This window comes from Maniola jurtina, chromosome 1 (assembly GCF_905333055.1).
Source record: "Maniola jurtina chromosome 1, ilManJurt1.1, whole genome shotgun sequence".
In the NCBI taxonomy this organism is placed as follows: domain Eukaryota; kingdom Metazoa; phylum Arthropoda; class Insecta; order Lepidoptera; family Nymphalidae; genus Maniola; species Maniola jurtina.
The window spans coordinates 6942795-6959401 of NC_060029.1; the positions used below are offsets into that span (position 1 = coordinate 6942795).

Genomic DNA, 16607 nt, shown 5'->3' on the forward strand with positions numbered 1-16607 from the left:
GTTATCACGGCTCATGCGCTAAAGTTACTCAGTTAAATTGAGTGTGATATACTGGTACATAGTGATCCTTCTAAGTTACATTATATAAAGTGCGCGGCGCGGCGGTGGCGGGCAGTGAGCGTGAGATAGTGGCCGGCGCCTGTTATTTACTGCCAAGTGAACGGGCCTATACATAATTCAGTGACGGTTTAATACGTTAAGTGTTCCTTTCAAGAGAAAAATATATTATTTGGTAAGTAGGTACCTACCTAGACAGTTTGTAGAGCAATAGTGTTTTGGTACCTATCATATTTTTTCAGATCACCTAAAAAAAATTCATTTATTAATTGAAGTATTGGTAAGGTAATAAAATTAGATAGGCAGATAGGTAGGTATTACAAGGGTAAACGGCTGTTTGGTAAATTAATCTGCATGTTCAAAACAAACGATTAAACCTACCTAGTACCTATTGGTTTAGTTAGATGAACAATTGGAGCTAAACCTACCTAGTTAGGCACCTATATAATTTTCAAATCGATGTTTTAAAATTTAATGTCTTTGGTATAAAAGAAAAGTAGGTAAGTTTAACTTATCTTTAAAAAAGAAGCAAAAATTAATTATTATATACATAAGTCGCAGTTATAATGTAGGTAAAATAAACCCGTTCTCAATATGTTATAAGATATCATAATAACCTTGAAATATATTTGTCGACCCAATATAATTTGTAATCAACAAGTAGGCAGCAAATTGCCCGCGATTTTGTGTCTTTGAATTAGTTTTTAGGGTTCCGTACCTCAAAAGGAAAAACAGAACCCTTGTAGGATCACTTTGTTGTCTATCTGTCTGTCCGTCCGTCTGTCCGTCTGTCCGTCCGTCCGTCGTGTCTGTCAAGAAACCTATAGGGTATTTCCCGTTGACCCAGAATCATGTTTGGCAGGTAGGTAGGTCTTATAGCATAAGTACAGGAATAAATCTGAAAACCGCGAATTAGTAGTTACATCATTAAAAAAAAATTTAAATGTGTTTCAATTTTCAAAGTAAGATAACTATACTAAGTGGGGTATCATATGAAAGGTACCTGTACATTCTAAAACAGATTTTTATTTATTTTTATGTATAATAGTTTTTGAGTTATCGTGCATAATGTTGGAAAAAATACCCGAGTACGGAACCCCCAGTGCGCGAGTCTGACTCGCACTTGGCCGGTTTTTATAATAGGTAGGAACTCTTCGTTTTTCTGGGGTAGTCATGGTAGAAAAGAATAGGCTGGTGTTAGTAGAATAGACCGATAATATACTCATATTTCTCTATCTGTCTGCGTAACTCCCATCAAAATAGGTTCAGCCATTTCGAAGATTACAAGTTACGACGTACCGGGACTTAGTCATGCACCCTAAGGTTCTTTTTTTACCTTTTTTGTACGGAACACTAAAATGGGTTTTGGTAATAATAATTTGTGTAGGGTATCAAAATAATAAGCAACCAACTAACCTGTCCATTTAGTAAATATCAAAAACATTTTATTTAGATACCTAGGTACCTATTTCTAATGATGTGTGAATTAAAGTTTAATTAAATGAATAAAAACAATTTCATGTTGTGATATTATTATATCTATTTACCAATTATTGGCAAAGTAACCAAATATAAATTACGAAACTGGCACAGCCCTAACTGGGCCCTAACCGGAGAACCTATTAGGATTATTTTTATTTTGGTATTCACAATTATTAATTGAGATGTCTGCCACTTAGAAACTAAATAAAAAGTCGGCAATATGTCTTACTTTTTTCTAAATTTATTTTAAAAGAAACAAATATGTATTTTTCCGAAAACGATTAATAACTCAAAAACGGGCCCTTTTTGCCCATAGATATTTAGGGGTCATTTGATAGCAATTTACCTCCTCTACAACCTCTCAAAGAGAAGGTAAAGTTTTAGTGGACTTCATGTATAAGTATCATATTTATATGGATTAAAAAATATTGAAAATTATTTCTCTGCTTCAAAACGTTTCTGATTTTAAATAATATATACATACTTAACAAACTACAATTTAAAAAAAAACATCAAAATCGGAACTGTTTCTGAGGACTTCCGACGAAAAGGCTTTATTGACTCCACTAGGTGTAAAAAGGTCTGGGCACGGTAATGTCTGGGGTTCGAAGAGAACCACTATAAGTGTATCAATACAATAGTAATATAATAGAGTCGATAGCCTATTGATCAAAAATATGTATGGAACGGACCTACGGAATCTAGGTGTGGCAGTTCGACTCGCACTTAGATATCGTGATAAGTACTTATATCTAAGTCTAAGTGCATACATAAACGTACCTATATCTACCATCCTACTATTCCTATATACATTTTATATTTGATATGCAAGTTTTTGATAAATTATTTGACATGTATATCTATCTACATTATCCTAACCGAATACCTTGAACTGCATTGCAGTCTGCAGTAGAATGTAAAGAATATAAAAAAATAGGAAGCGGAACAGTGAATGTTACACTTAGGTACAATCAAAATGCAATTGTAGCATACATTTTGTTGAATTCTAGTGGTCATAACTCAAAATTTAAAAACCCCTGACACAAAAACCTCTTTAAGAAAATTAGAAAAGAGCTGATAACTTTTAAACGGCTGAACCGATTTTCTTCGATTACAGCTAAGAACACTCTCGATCAAGCCACCTTTCAAACAAAAAAAACTAAATTAAAATCAGTTCATTCGTTTAGGAGCTACGATGCCACAGACAGATACACAGATACACACGTCAAACTTATAACACCCCTCTTTTTGGGTCGGGGGTTAAAAACACATGTGAAAGACTTCGTCCGCTTTATATTATACTAACTTTAGGTGGGCAAACTTTTCTCATGGGGGGCCAAAAAAAACTTAGGAAAACCTTTTCAGAGGTTTAAAATACCCGAATACGTAACCCTCGCTGCGCGAGTCTGACTCGCACTTGGCCGGGTTTTTAGCAGTTGTAAAATAATTTAAGAATACAAAATATTAAGTATTTTAATCATTATGTTAGTTAATAATATAAGTTAGCCTTCTAAAGAGAATTGGAATGTCGCTCAAGGAAAATCGGGAAAACCTTAAAACTTGTTCCGAGTTGATTCACCGCGCACGCGTTACTCGTACCTACGCAGGGGTAATCCCGGACGCCCGTATACGGGAAATAACGCTTTCATACGTCTGTTGTGTTACTTTAATTCACATAAGTAACTAGAAATTTTGACTAAAATAAATAAATTGGCAGGACTACATTTTCATCTATCAAGTAACAGTTTGTTGTTTTTGGAATTTATAAAGTATCTCTAGTAACTTTTTCAGGATTTAAATCTTAATATTATTTAGATTTCAGTGGAGTAATTATAGGTCAATGATTTCAGTCTGTACCTACTTTGAGCATTCTTCGTAACATGAGACCATAGTAATAAATACGTCCAAAGTCCAAACCCTGGATGTAGAAAGTAATTCTTAAAAATGTCTTTGGTCCAAATTAAAAAACATAGATAAAATACTATTTTTAATGGCTTTTCAAATGAAAATAGTCTTAATCAAAATATATTTCTAGCTACCTAAGACGTCTCAACATTGCGAAAAAGACACTCCTTATTAGTTTGGTTTGAATGAATTTAGAACATAAACAATGAAAGCTACTCATAATATCAGGCTATCCCATATTGAATATCTAATTCAACAAAAAACTGACTCTAAAACTAAACACAAAACAATAACTTTTTTGATAAAACCATTATAATATACGTATAATATAATAGGTACTGACCTACTTACCTACTGCCCTTTTTCTAGGTAGTTAACTATTTTAGAATAATTACGGTTTATAGATAAATAATAATTAATTATTTATAACGAATAGAACAAAAAAAGTATCTAGTTCAAAGAATAGTAATTACCATAGTAACTGGGTTGATAATAATTTGCTCTTAACTTTTTATTTTACGATCAATTGAGAGGAAATGACTAATTCATTAACCACAGCGCTGGCGCATTTTGAGTCTATTATTATAGCTGCCTTGCGTGCGCTCTTCTAGTACCCTTGACCGATCCAATATCCATGAAAGATAATGTCGCGCTTTGGTTTACTTTCTATGCTTCAAATAATTTCTATTGGTTTTTGTTGTCAGCAAGAATGTCTCCGAAAAGTTGGAGGTGTGTGCCGTGAGTTCAAAAGTTTTGCCCAGTAGGCTTTAATCACTGCTTTAACGGTGAAGGAAACATCTTGAGCAAATCTACATGCCTGTCTTCGTATTAATGTGTGTGACTATGGCTAACACCCTTCTTATTCTGAGGGGATATTCGTGCTCAGCAGTTGGTCGACGATGAAAAGGGTTATTAAAAAGGGTTAAGTAGGCGCATAGGACCGGCTGATCGGCTTCACCACGATTCATCAACAGACGGCAATATTGTGCGCGCACAAGCGAAAATTTTTATTTGTATGAAAAACGTTGTTGACCAGCCAGTCATTTAATCGACCCTACATGCCAACTCTTAAGAGATAGATTTTTTTTATAAGTACTAAGAAGTATAAATGTAGGTATTCTGTAAAAACTTTAAAACTGTAGGTGGGCACCTACTAGGTAGCCTGGGAGTGGTTTCACTGGGTCCTGTCCGTATTTGGTTCCTTCACCCGTAAAATATATTTTTCAATAATCAATCAATCAATCACAATATTTTATGTAAGATTCTCATGAAAGATAGAGTCAAATATTTACCAAGGAGCAAAAGTTAGGAGCAATACTTTTATGATTACCTTTTCTATATTCAATTAAATATTCAATTTCTAAAAAGTACATTTGGGTAGATTGGTGGCGTTATAAAAACTTCACCCACTTTGTTGATTTGAGGCAATCTCCAATTTAACTTTTTAAAGGACAGCCAGGTTTATCTTTACCTACTAGAAAAAAATGATCAAGTGCGAGTCGAACTCGTATACGAAGGGTTACCTTACGACGGGTTACGAACCATTTAACACTTTTTAATTTGCATGGCCGGCTATTTTGAAACTTTTATTTGTTGTTATAGCCTACCCATAATACCTACACACTCTGACAACATACCAACCATAATAGGTGACAACTCTCACCTATTATGGTTCGGGAGATACAGCCTGCTGACAGACAGACGGACAGATATACGAACGGACGGACCCGGACGGCGAAGGCTAAGTAATAGGGACCCGTCGGGTACAGAACCCTAAAAATGAGCTAAGCCTTCAGTCGTTCATTAACTCGCCCTCAGATGATGCAAAATCTTTTGTTTAACCGACTTCTTTATGCAAAGTTTTCGAAGAACTTTACAGTTGATTTTTAAATAAGTAAGTTTAAATATTATTTTGAAGGTTAATGATTTTTTATTTGAGGGGCCTTTTATTATTGAAAAAACCGGTCAAGTGCGAGTTGGACTTGCACACGAAGGGTTCCGTACCATCGTACAAGATATATCTAACACCTTTATATAGAACTCTGCAAGTTAATAACGTTCTGCGCCATTTACTTACCTATATGTGATTTAGTGAATTAAATTTTTCGTGAATATATTTTTTGTGTGATTTTTCCCTTTACTTGTGCTATAAGACGTACCTAGCTGCCAAAATAGATTACATATATAGGTCAACGGGAAGTACCCTATAGGTTTCTTGACAGACACGATAGACGGACAGACAGACAGTCAGACCGACCGACAACAAAGTGATGCTACAAGGGTTCCCTTTTTCCTTTTGAGGTACGGAACCCTAAAAACGGCGTTCACAATTCAAAATAGATTCTAATAGCGTATGGTTGAACCGACTATAGAGTCAGTGTTGCCTGTGTCGACTGGCGAGGTCCGCGCGGTAACCTCGCACCACTTGCCCGCGGTTGTGCAACTGCTGCCGCTCTCTCGGCATTGAGCTTGGCTACTAAAATCTGCAGTAATTCCTTCATTGTTTCCTTTACTACTAACTATGAATATTTAAAAGGCAACGATATTTTAATCGCTAAGGCCCTTTTGATGACAAGTTGGTCTTGATTGCGATTATAACTTGTAAGTACCTAAGTGATGATGCAGAGGGTATACCTCATTCATGGACGCGGATTAAAAGGGGTTTTAAAATAATTAGTACCTAGAGTGGGTAGTAATACTTATTACTTACCTACTGATTTTGCAGTTATGGCTGTACCAATAAGTATTCTGAGGTTATGGAAAATCTTGAAGGAATTCAATTATTATTATGAATTCTTATACCTTATGTTACGTAGACATTTACAATTAATTAATCATGAATCTACCTATGCTATACTTAAATAGGTAGGTAGCAATAAGTACATTGGTAGGTACATATATATATTTAAGCAAAATCTCTTTTATCATTTACATACGAGTAGGTAATCTTCGACTGTGCAATTTAATTATCCTTTTTTCAAGAGCACACTTTTAATAGATTTCTTAAAGTTGTGTAAAGGCAAGTCTAAAATTTGGTTATGAATGATTATCACAGTGCAGTACCTACTTACCTACTCATTCCCACAAACGACTTTTGGACATTGAGGCGGAGTGCAGGGCACAGGGTGCAGGAGTCGCATTCTGAAGATAGAATGATCTATCCTTAACTATAATCTATTAACAGTAATTACTTAAGATACGGTATACCGTTATATATACACAAAAATACTTTTTTACTATAAGTATAAAATTACTTATAAAGATGGGTACCTATTTATTAAACCTACTTACTAATTAGCTTACTAACAATGATTTTGCATTTACAGGTCTATCATGTCGGATCAAGACATATACTTAAAATTTGGTTTGTTTCTCTTAAATACAATTTTTTGTGTTGTGTTTTATTTAAATTACCAGAGTTTAGCGCAAAAATATTTCGCGCCATCCAAACAGCTTGCATGCGTTCACTACTGGACTAGGAAGATAGAAGTAGGTATAGGGAGAACCATAATCATAATAAAATAAGAACATTCGAAGATCGCGCTTACAAACGTGCGGCTCTCAGCTTTCCTAATACACTCTTGTGTCGCTTTTATTGCGTCTTGGATCTTGGTATAATTTGAGGAGCTGACGAACAAAACGGTCCTAATTGCACAAAATATACAGGAGGAGTAAAAACTGATAGAGCTGTTGAAACTTTACTGTAAACTAGCTGTGCCCGCGACTTCGTTCGCGTGGAATAGTGGCTTTCAGCGCGCTTTATATAGCCACGGACGCTCAGGCGCGAGGCGTGTACTCTGTACGTTAAAAATGTTCGCCGTGATTCTTTAAATTGACATAACTTTTTTATTTATGAACCGATTGACATGAAATAAACACTAAATGCTAAGTGAAGCTTACTACAATATATTAGTGAAAACGGTATCTAAATCGAATAAGCCGTTTCTGATATTAGCGTGCACAAACACACAGACAAACAGACAAACAGACAAAAAAAAATATTAATTACAATTTCGGGTTCGGCATCGATATAATAACAACCCCTGCTACTTTTTTTTATATATTTCCATTGTACAGACACCACTTTTCTACAATTTTATTATATGTATATAGATTATACCGTTTCGATCTAAATCACGAACTTGGACTCAATTTTAAGTCATTTTGCTTAAAAATCATTTCAAGTTTGTATTCAGTGGACCCAAAAAGGCCCACAGTATATTGATCAGAAGTGTAATTGCACCGTTTTGTTCGCCGGCTCCTCATTTTATTACTAAATAATATCTTACCCCTAATTAAATATCTATTGCTTTAATTTATTCTAGATGCAATGGAAGCTAAGGAGTTCAAGGAATTTTCGTCGGCAATGACGAACTACATCGCCGAATATTTAGAAAACATACGCGACAGGTACGTACCTACCTACCCCAGTTTTTTAACCGACTTTAAAAAATATTTTGTGGCGATATGGATGCAATGATGCGGCTACGCTATGACACTGATAATGGCGCGGGCGCGGATCCGATTTGGATGTAAATACTAGATAAATCTAAGTGTAGAGATTACGATCCGGTTTAGGTGTAGTAGGTTAAAACTCGATCAATTGCGAGTCGAATACGAAGGGTTATTTGCATGGTGGCCATTTTGAAATTATTTAAACAGCAATAGAAATATTCTGTGAAAATTTCAATTCTTTACCTATTATGGTTCATGAGCCGGCAGCCCACTGAGAGACAGACGGACGGAAAACGAAAGCTTATTAAAAAGGATTATCTACTTGAAGCCCATGTCGCATAGATATAAAATTAGTTCTGTTGTGTTTTATTTTGTTGCGCTTATATTACGATAGTTATTCTGTCCATGTATTTAAGTATTTATAGTGCGTGACAGGTTAAGATGGCAACCGGGGTGGGGACGCCCCGCACAGTCTCCGCGCTATCCACTGCGGGTGACGTGCGGGTGTGCGGGACGTCTCCCCGCCTCATACCCCGATTGCCATCTCCACCTGTCGCGTATTATACGAGCCTATCTAAAATGTGTTATTTATCTACTTTTCAGGCAAGTGGTGCCATCAGTAAAACCAGGCTACCTGCGTCCATTAGTACCGGAGCAAGCTCCCGAGAAGCCGGAGCCGTGGACGGCGGTGATGGACGACATTGAGCGCGTGATCATGTCCGGGGTCACCCACTGGCACTCGCCGCGCTTCCACGCCTACTTCCCTACCGCCAACTCGTATCCGGCCATCGTCGCTGACATGCTCAGTGGGGCCATTGCGTGCATTGGATTCACTTGGGTAGGTAGCTAATTAGTAGGTACTTTTAAAAATCTACCTACCTACTGTGGAGTCAGAATCAGAACTTTATTGTGAGATTTCTGAAGTCTACGGTACAGTACACATAGAAAAACAATTATTATTGGCGTGCCACGGAAGCGTGTCTAACGCGACTCCTAGAAGTTGTAATACTTAGGTACCAATAACACACTGTAAGCGCGCTTTAGGCACATTAGATCCCTTAACTCGATTCCTCAAAACCTGCATCAATCATCATTATTACAATCGCAATTTTTGTTATTGGGTTCTTATTGCAACAATGCATAGTAGCCAATAGTGAGCGACCGTCAACCAATCAGAGGTCATTGCGATCGTGACATGGTAGTTGTCATTCTACCGCAATCCAGCTGCAGCTTACAGTCGCGCGCTGCGATATTTTTACGTGCTTCATATTCTCAGACTTCATTTTATCTAAACGCAGGCACCAACTATACATATTAATCATTATCATCATCATTAACCCATCGTCGACTTACTACTGAGCACAGGTTTCCTTTAAGAATGCCTAGATTAGAGTTTAGAATTAGAATGAATGTCTACCACGCTGCTGGCCAAGTGCGGACTGGCAGACTTCACACGCCTCTGATAAATTATTAAGAACTCCCAGGCATGCAGGTTTGCTCACGATGTTTTCCTTCACCGTTAAAACACGTGATATTAATAAACGCACATGATTCAATTAATACAATTGAAAATTTAGAGATCGAATGCCTGGCATTGAACCCTGAACTCCTCGATTAGGAAGCCACGTCAGCTGCGTACACTGCATGGTAACTTCCGCCATTCGACTGTAGTTATTGAAAATGATCTTTAAAATTATTTGTGGAGCTTCAAATAAGCCATAATAGGTATTTGTATAATACTCTTTGGAATAGGTAGATATAATAATATATGACTGCATATTTTAATTAAATTGCTTTGTCTCAAAGTCAATGCCATTGCCAATGCGGACAAGGAAAACAGGTACCTAGATGCCGCATGTAAAAAATATTTACCTTTATAGGTAGGTAGTAGGTACATACTACATACCTACAAATTATTACAATATGTTTTCTTGTTATTAATAATTCCTTACTGACGTCATCGCTAATAAATTAAGACAATATTAAAGTTTCTGTAAAAAACAGGACATGCTTGTTGGTTTCGCGTTGAGAGGGTTTTAAGCACAATATTGAGAGACTTACGATGTTGTTTTAAGCTCATAGAGTTCACAGGTTTTCCTGTAAACGATAATTAAAAAGCTATTTTCTGCATTTTTTCAAAATTTTTAAACTCAATAGTTTCCGAGATATGGCCGAATAGGAGTTTGCATCGATTTTCTTAAACTTTAAAATTATTTATTTTAAAATAATAAAAAAATCAATCGAGATCCTCATAAGTCACAAGCCTTTGATTTGATATTATGCTACACGGTAGGTGGGTACAGATTGCAAAACTTTTTTTTTTTGTTTTTCTATTTTTTGCGCGCCAAAGTGACCTCTATTTTCAAAACAAGTTATTATTAGTAACGTATCCGTGTTTGGGTCACAGAAATTCATAAGTAGGTACCTAATTATTAAAAATTAAAATTTTAGTGCGACAGGTTACATAGTTAAATATACTAACTAAGTACCTACTAGCCATTGAAGACGCATCCGATAACTTCATGCTCGCAGAAAGCATAGTTATCTGAATAATCTACCTGCGTAAAAATCCTACTACAGGGCGTGCAATTTTTTAGGGATCGTTTAAATTAGGGTTTTGTAAAATTACAGATTGCCAGCCCTGCTTGTACCGAGCTGGAAGTTGTGATGTTGGATTGGCTGGGCCAGATGCTAGGACTCCCGGAAGAGTTCCTTGCGCGCTCGGGCGGAGAGGCGGGCGGCGTGATCCAGGGCACGGCCAGTGAGGCTACCCTGGTCGCACTTCTCGGAGCGAAGGCGCGCACAATGCAAAGAGTTAAAGAACAACACCCTGAATGGACTGAAGTTAATATTCTGTCGAAACTCGTGGGATACTGTAATAGTGAGTACCTAACTACCTAGACCCACTTACGAGCAACAATCTCTATCTTAACTGAATAAATTGGCCCAAGACCAGATTGAATACTGAGTTTTAATTCCTATTTATATGTAAATAGTAACTTTATTATAAAGTCAGTAAATCAAAAGCCGGTATAAGACGAATCATCTGAACTAAAGCATTTTCGTCATAAACGTAGTATTTCCAAGGAAGTAGGTAGGTAGGTCCTAGTATGACCGTGATTTGTAACAGGAGACCTAGGTCCAGTAGTGGACATCTATCGGTTGTTGATGATGATGGACCTATAACGTACCTATGTTTTTAGTTGAAGTGGCTGCAATTTGTTAAGTAGGTAATTTGTTCACAAATCTCAATACTAAAATTAATTAGTTACTAGCTGATGCCCGCAGCTTCGCCCGCGTGGATTGGTCAGATCCCCTGCAGCATCAGGATTGAGGAGTTGGACTCCAAATTTTTTATGAAACAATGTCGCAAAGTTCCTCTATCGATTAAAAAAGAAATGACGCAAATCGGTTCAGAAATCTCGGAGATTTCGGTGTACATAGGTAGAAAAACACAACTCCCTTTTTAAAAGTCGGTTAAAAAAGTAGCCTATTTTACGCCCTGGTCAATCCTCTACTTGCCTGTGAAAGTCCCGTCAAAATCGGTTCAGCCGTTCCAAAGATTAGCCTTTTCAAACAGACAGACAGACAGACAGACAAAAATTTTAAAAACGTGTGATTCAGTTATGGTATCGTTCAAATAACCATATGAGCTTAATATGAGGTAGTTATTTCGAAATTACAGACAGACACTCCAATTTTATTTATTAGTATAGATAATAAAAAGTAGTTTGATGTAAAGCTCTTTTGTGATTTTAAGACGTTTATTGATAAATAACTAATTTATTTTAATTTTCTAAACAGAGCAAGCCCATTCGTCTGTAGAACGCGCTGGGCTTTTGGGTGGTGTGAAACTTCGCAGTCTGAAGCCGGACAACAAACGCCGTCTGCGAGGGGAAACCCTGAAAGAGGCTATAGAAGAAGACATTCGCAATGGACTTATACCTTTTTATGTGAGTACACGGCTTAACTACCTTCTTCCTCTTCTTGAAGAAGTTGGCAACATAAGGTAGGGGTACCTGCAGCTGCTGCGCGGAAAAGAGATCGGGTAGGTAGGTACTCTTCCCGTACCATTGGCGTAAATAATTCTTGAGCCACGATGTTCTTCTTCGGATAGGCCGAAGAAGAGCATCGTGCCGGCTATTTTCCCCTGAACAATAAGCTGAAGGAGGTCATATTTGTTATTTCTCATAATGTGGCCGAAGTAGGCCTACTTACTAGTTAATTGGTTAATAGTACATAATATATACTTGTGTACTGGTGATTTCTTCATAGTTAAATAAGCAAAAAAGTAAAAACGCAAGCAAGATTTTTTTTACAAACATTTTAAATATTATTTCGAATCGTACAGAAATGATTTGTTTTTTTTTTTTCAGGTGGTGGCGACCCTAGGAACTACTTCTTCATGCGCTTTCGACGCATTAGATGAAATCGGCGATGTTTGCAAAGAAAAGGACATTTGGTTACACGTAGACGCCGCGTATGCTGGATCAGCATTCATTTGCCCAGAATACCGCTACCTGATGAAGGGTGTCGAAAAGGCGGACTCGTTCAATTTTAACCCTCACAAATGGATGCTCGTTAACTTTGACTGTTCCGCTATGTGGCTCAAACAACCCAGGTGGATAGTGGACGCCTTCAACGTTGACCCGCTGTACTTGAAACACGACCAACAAGGCTCCGCTCCTGATTACCGTCACTGGCAAATTCCTCTCGGCCGACGTTTCCGCTCCCTCAAACTGTGGTTTGTTCTACGGTTATATGGCGTAGAGAATCTCCAGAAACATATTCGCAAACATATCGCCCTAGCTCACCTTTTCGAAAAACTCTGTCTCGATGATGAGAGATTTGAACTGTTTGAAGAAGTCTCTATGGGTCTTGTGTGCTTCAGACTGAAAGGAAGCAATGACATTAATGAAGCTCTGCTGAGACGCATAAATGGGCGCGGCAAGATTCATCTTGTGCCATCGAAGGTCGACGATGTTTATTTCCTGAGGCTAGCGATTTGTTCGCGTTACTCAGAAGAAAGCGACATTCACGAGTCGTGGAAGGAAGTAAAAGCTTCGGCCGACGAAATCCTTGCAGAAAACTAAATTATACTTGAGTACCTAGTTGTTCCTACCCTAAACAAAAAATGTTTTTAGAGACCAATAAATAATCTGAATTTTGAATATAAGAAAATATATACCTATAGGTATACTTAAATAAATAGGTGTACTTAAATTAATTAGGTGATAGGTATAGATACCTTTAAAAGTCTCCAATAATGTTATCATACTAATTATTCTCATGTAATTTCCCATATTAACTATGTATAATCTCAGAACTATAGACAAACAAAAAACGTTTTTTCCAATGTTTCAAACGGAACGGAAATTCAAAGTTTCGTTCGCCAGTAAAGAATTTTATGTGGTTAGATCGTTCATAGAATACCAGCTAAGTCTCGAAGTAGGGAGCTCTCAAATATTTGCAACAAGTATTTATGCTTACATTTTATTTTTATATTCTAAGATGTTGATCTGTGATGTTGTGATTATTTATTATGTAAATATATTTTTTAATGTTTATCTTAAAATATTTAATAAATAAATGGCGTTAAATAAAACTAAGTATTATTTTATTAGGTTCTGTATACCTGCCTACCTAGTCAAGTACCAATTACGATATACCTACTCGTAGAATATAAGTAAACCTACCATGAAATTGATTAATCATCATTGTTAGATATTTTAGCCTAAAGTTATTTATATAGGTAGGTATAATCTTACCTAAATAAGTATTGGTCGGGCAAGTAATAGTTTGTTTGAACCTAGGTTCTGAATCGGAGATCTACAAAAATTCCACTATTGATACCAAAAACCTTGACAAAGTTATTGAATGAAAAATCCTCTTAGCCCAGGCTTGAAGAAATATAGCCATGTATGATGTAGGCTCATAGAGGTACCTATAATAAATTGATCTATGTGTAGGCTACATATAGGATGTAGGTCACTCATCACCTCATCACCATGCTATCTCTATGCTCATCATTTATGACACGAGTATAATAGGTATAATGCATAAAATTTAAGTTCTCACTGGCCATTTTAAGTTTATGTGTCAACTGTCATGTCAAAAGTACGATTTTAGTCCTTATTTTAAAGGTGAACCCAGGTGAACTACAGTTCACTTTTAACACATAGAGTTAAAATGGCACGTAAGTTCTCATTTTGTATGGACTATAACCTCAAAAACGTCAATTAATGCAATGAATATGGAATAAATCTTCTTGATCTATGGATCCTGTCTATTAGACAGTTACTATTTTCTTCTACAAAATTGTATCGTATTTTATAGAATAAATCAATTTCAAACAATTTGATTCAATGGATGAAAATGAAATTATTACGTGTGATGTTTTTATGGCCTAAAAGATGGAGTATTGCGTTTACACATTCAAATATTAGGAAACTCGAGCCGTTTATTGAACTATCAATAACACCAAAATGGTGTCGATATATGAGTCGAAGCCCTGTTTTGAGGGCATCTGCAGGGCTGGAGCATTGTATTTTGGATTCGTGCAGTATCAGCCCTACCTGCAAAGAGCCACGGATCATAATAGTCGGCGCCGGCATGGCAGGTCTATCAGCTGCCCACCATCTTACACAGTGTGGCATTAGAAATTTTGTTGTATTAGAGGCTAAGGAACGGTAAATAAAATTTCATTTGTAAGCTATTAGAAGTGGCCATAGATATGTGAAGTGGCCCACAACTTCGGTTGCATGGATTAAGGTTTTTTAAAAATCCCAAGGGAACTGTTCCATTTTCCGAGAGACGGATAAAAAGTAGCCGTATACGGGATCAAGCTACCTCTGTGCCAATTACTTAGTTGATGCCCGCAACCTTCGTCTAACACGGATTGTATTGAATTCCTGTGAGAATTCTTTGTTTTTTCGGGACAAAAAGTTGTCTATATCCGTCCCTGGGATGCAAGCCAACTTTGTAACAAATTTCGTCAATATGGGTTAAGCCGTGCTAAGCTAGCAGACAGACTGATAGACCTAGGTATACCTTACCGACTCGAGATACCTTACCTATTCGAGATATTTTATTTTCATTTTTATGGATATACATATAAGGTAGGTCCTTTCCATCTAATTGCAGACCTGGTGGAAGAATTCATTCTTGTTGGCTTGGAGATGCAGTGATTGAAATGGGAGCAGAGTGGATTTATGGCGCTTGTTTGCCAAATTCCGTATACACCTTGGCTTCCCAAGATAGACTACTGCAAACTCCGTTACCTCGCTTAGATTCGTCACGAGGTCTATTCTGCACAAGCGAAGGTCGAGCTATTGACCTTCCAGTAACAATAACAGCTTATCATACATTCAGACAAATAGAACAGCAGGCTGCTAATTTATTTCGATTAGGTTGTGAGAGACTACACGGTACGTTACTGAATTTCATAGGTTTACGTATTCAGCAAGAACTGCACAACTTTCCCGAAGATCAAAGATACGATGCCGCTAGAGTAATGTTTGGATTAACTAATATATTGAGAAATAAATGTGGAGATGACTTGTCGCTCGTGAGCGCAGATCAATACGGTAGTTATATTGAACTTCCAGGTGGAAGTGTTCGCGTGCCGCTAGGTTATGTAGGCGTGATAGCGCCATTGCTAAGGGGCCTACCTGATAACTGTGTTCGCTATAACAAACCTGTGAATGTAATTCGTTGGGGTTCCGGACAAACTGGTAGTGGCAGAGTTTTAGTCAAATGTTGTGATGGAGAAGAATTAACGGCGGATTATGTTATCGTGACGATTTCACTTGGATGTTTGAAATGTCAAGCCGATAAACTTTTCGCTCCACCTCTCCCTATGTGCAAACTAGAGGCTATTGGCAGTCTGGGTTACGGTTTAAGCGACAAAGTATTTTTGGAATATGCAGAGCCTTACTGGGTGTGTCACGAAGGCAATTTAAAATTTGCTTGGTCGGCTGAGGAACTACAGTGCCGATGCGACTGGTTGCGGGGAGTATGCTCAGTCGATGAAATGCCAGGAAGCAAGCACGTGTTGTGTGCAACGATATCAGGCCAAGAAGCTGCAACGATGGAATCCATGCCAGAAAATGATGTCGCCGAGGGACTTACTTGTTTGTTGCGCAGATTTACGGGTAATCCTTGTCTTCCTTACCCGCAAATGTTGCTACGCTCCCGATGGGCATCAGATCCTCACTTCTGTGGATCTTACTCTTATATGGGATGCTGCTCGACCGTAAGCCACCAGTGTGAACTTGGGACCCCTGTGCCGGGGCCTTGTGACCCTCAGCCTCCGATACTCTTGTTTGCTGGAGAGGCCACTGTCCCAGGACATTTTGGCACCGTTCATGCTGCAAGACTAAGTGGTGTTCGCGAATCCGAACGCATAGTACAACTGACAAAAAAGTTCGACGGCCCTCCACGTTAATCTATTGCTGTTTGTTACACTAAGATCGATGACCTTCACGTTAATTTATTGTAGCTCACTTTTTTTATAATGTTTAATTTTGAAAATATTTCGTTAATAAAAATTTTTGTTGCCCTAAAACTTAGTTTTGATACCTACCTAGTTAAGTATTTATCTACATAAATATTTTGTTACTTTTAAAATAAATCGCTGTTTGTGGTAAAATCCCTAAGATTACGTAAGACGTACCTACCTACGGAGTGGAGTGGAGTCGAGGAGTGTA

General features: G+C 37.4%; 2 protein-coding genes across 3 annotated transcripts; both read left to right on the forward strand.

Moving 5' to 3' along the window:
* Nucleotides 1-75: 75 nt before the first annotated feature.
* On the forward strand, nucleotides 76-13505 carry LOC123868273 (aromatic-L-amino-acid decarboxylase). Of its 2 annotated transcripts, XM_045910714.1 has the most exons (7): nucleotides 98-232; nucleotides 6771-6808; nucleotides 7770-7854; nucleotides 8503-8737; nucleotides 10531-10780; nucleotides 11704-11852; nucleotides 12276-13505. In XM_045910714.1, the coding sequence occupies exons 2-7, from the start codon at nucleotides 6778-6780 to the stop codon at nucleotides 12990-12992; spliced, it is 1467 nt and encodes a 488-aa protein (XP_045766670.1). In that variant the 5' UTR covers nucleotides 98-232; nucleotides 6771-6777; the 3' UTR covers nucleotides 12993-13505. The 2 variants fall into 2 exon arrangements, with proteins under 2 accessions (XP_045766678.1, XP_045766670.1); XM_045910722.1 differs by lacking the exon at nucleotides 6771-6808 and having other exon boundaries at nucleotides 76-232.
* Nucleotides 13506-14124: 619 nt separating this feature from the next.
* On the forward strand, nucleotides 14125-16451 carry LOC123869443 (spermine oxidase-like). The gene is made up of 2 exons (XM_045912370.1): nucleotides 14125-14588; nucleotides 15043-16451. The coding sequence occupies exons 1-2, from the start codon at nucleotides 14269-14271 to the stop codon at nucleotides 16343-16345; spliced, it is 1623 nt and encodes a 540-aa protein (XP_045768326.1). The 5' UTR covers nucleotides 14125-14268; the 3' UTR covers nucleotides 16346-16451.
* Nucleotides 16452-16607: the final 156 nt, after the last annotated feature.

Coding starts and splice junctions, on each gene's coding strand:
- LOC123869443 (XM_045912370.1), top strand. CDS start 14,269: ATGAAAATGAAATTATTACGTGTGATGTTTTTATGGCCTAAAAGATGG. Junction 14,589..15,042: donor GTATTAGAGGCTAAGGAACG/GTAAATAAAATT, acceptor ATCTAATTGCAG/ACCTGGTGGAAGAATTCATT.
- LOC123868273 (XM_045910714.1), top strand. CDS start 6,778: ATGTCGGATCAAGACATATACTTAAAATTTG. Junction 7,855..8,502: donor TTAGAAAACATACGCGACAG/GTACGTACCTAC, acceptor TCTACTTTTCAG/GCAAGTGGTGCCATCAGTAA. Junction 11,853..12,275: donor ATGGACTTATACCTTTTTAT/GTGAGTACACGG, acceptor TTTTTTTTTCAG/GTGGTGGCGACCCTAGGAAC.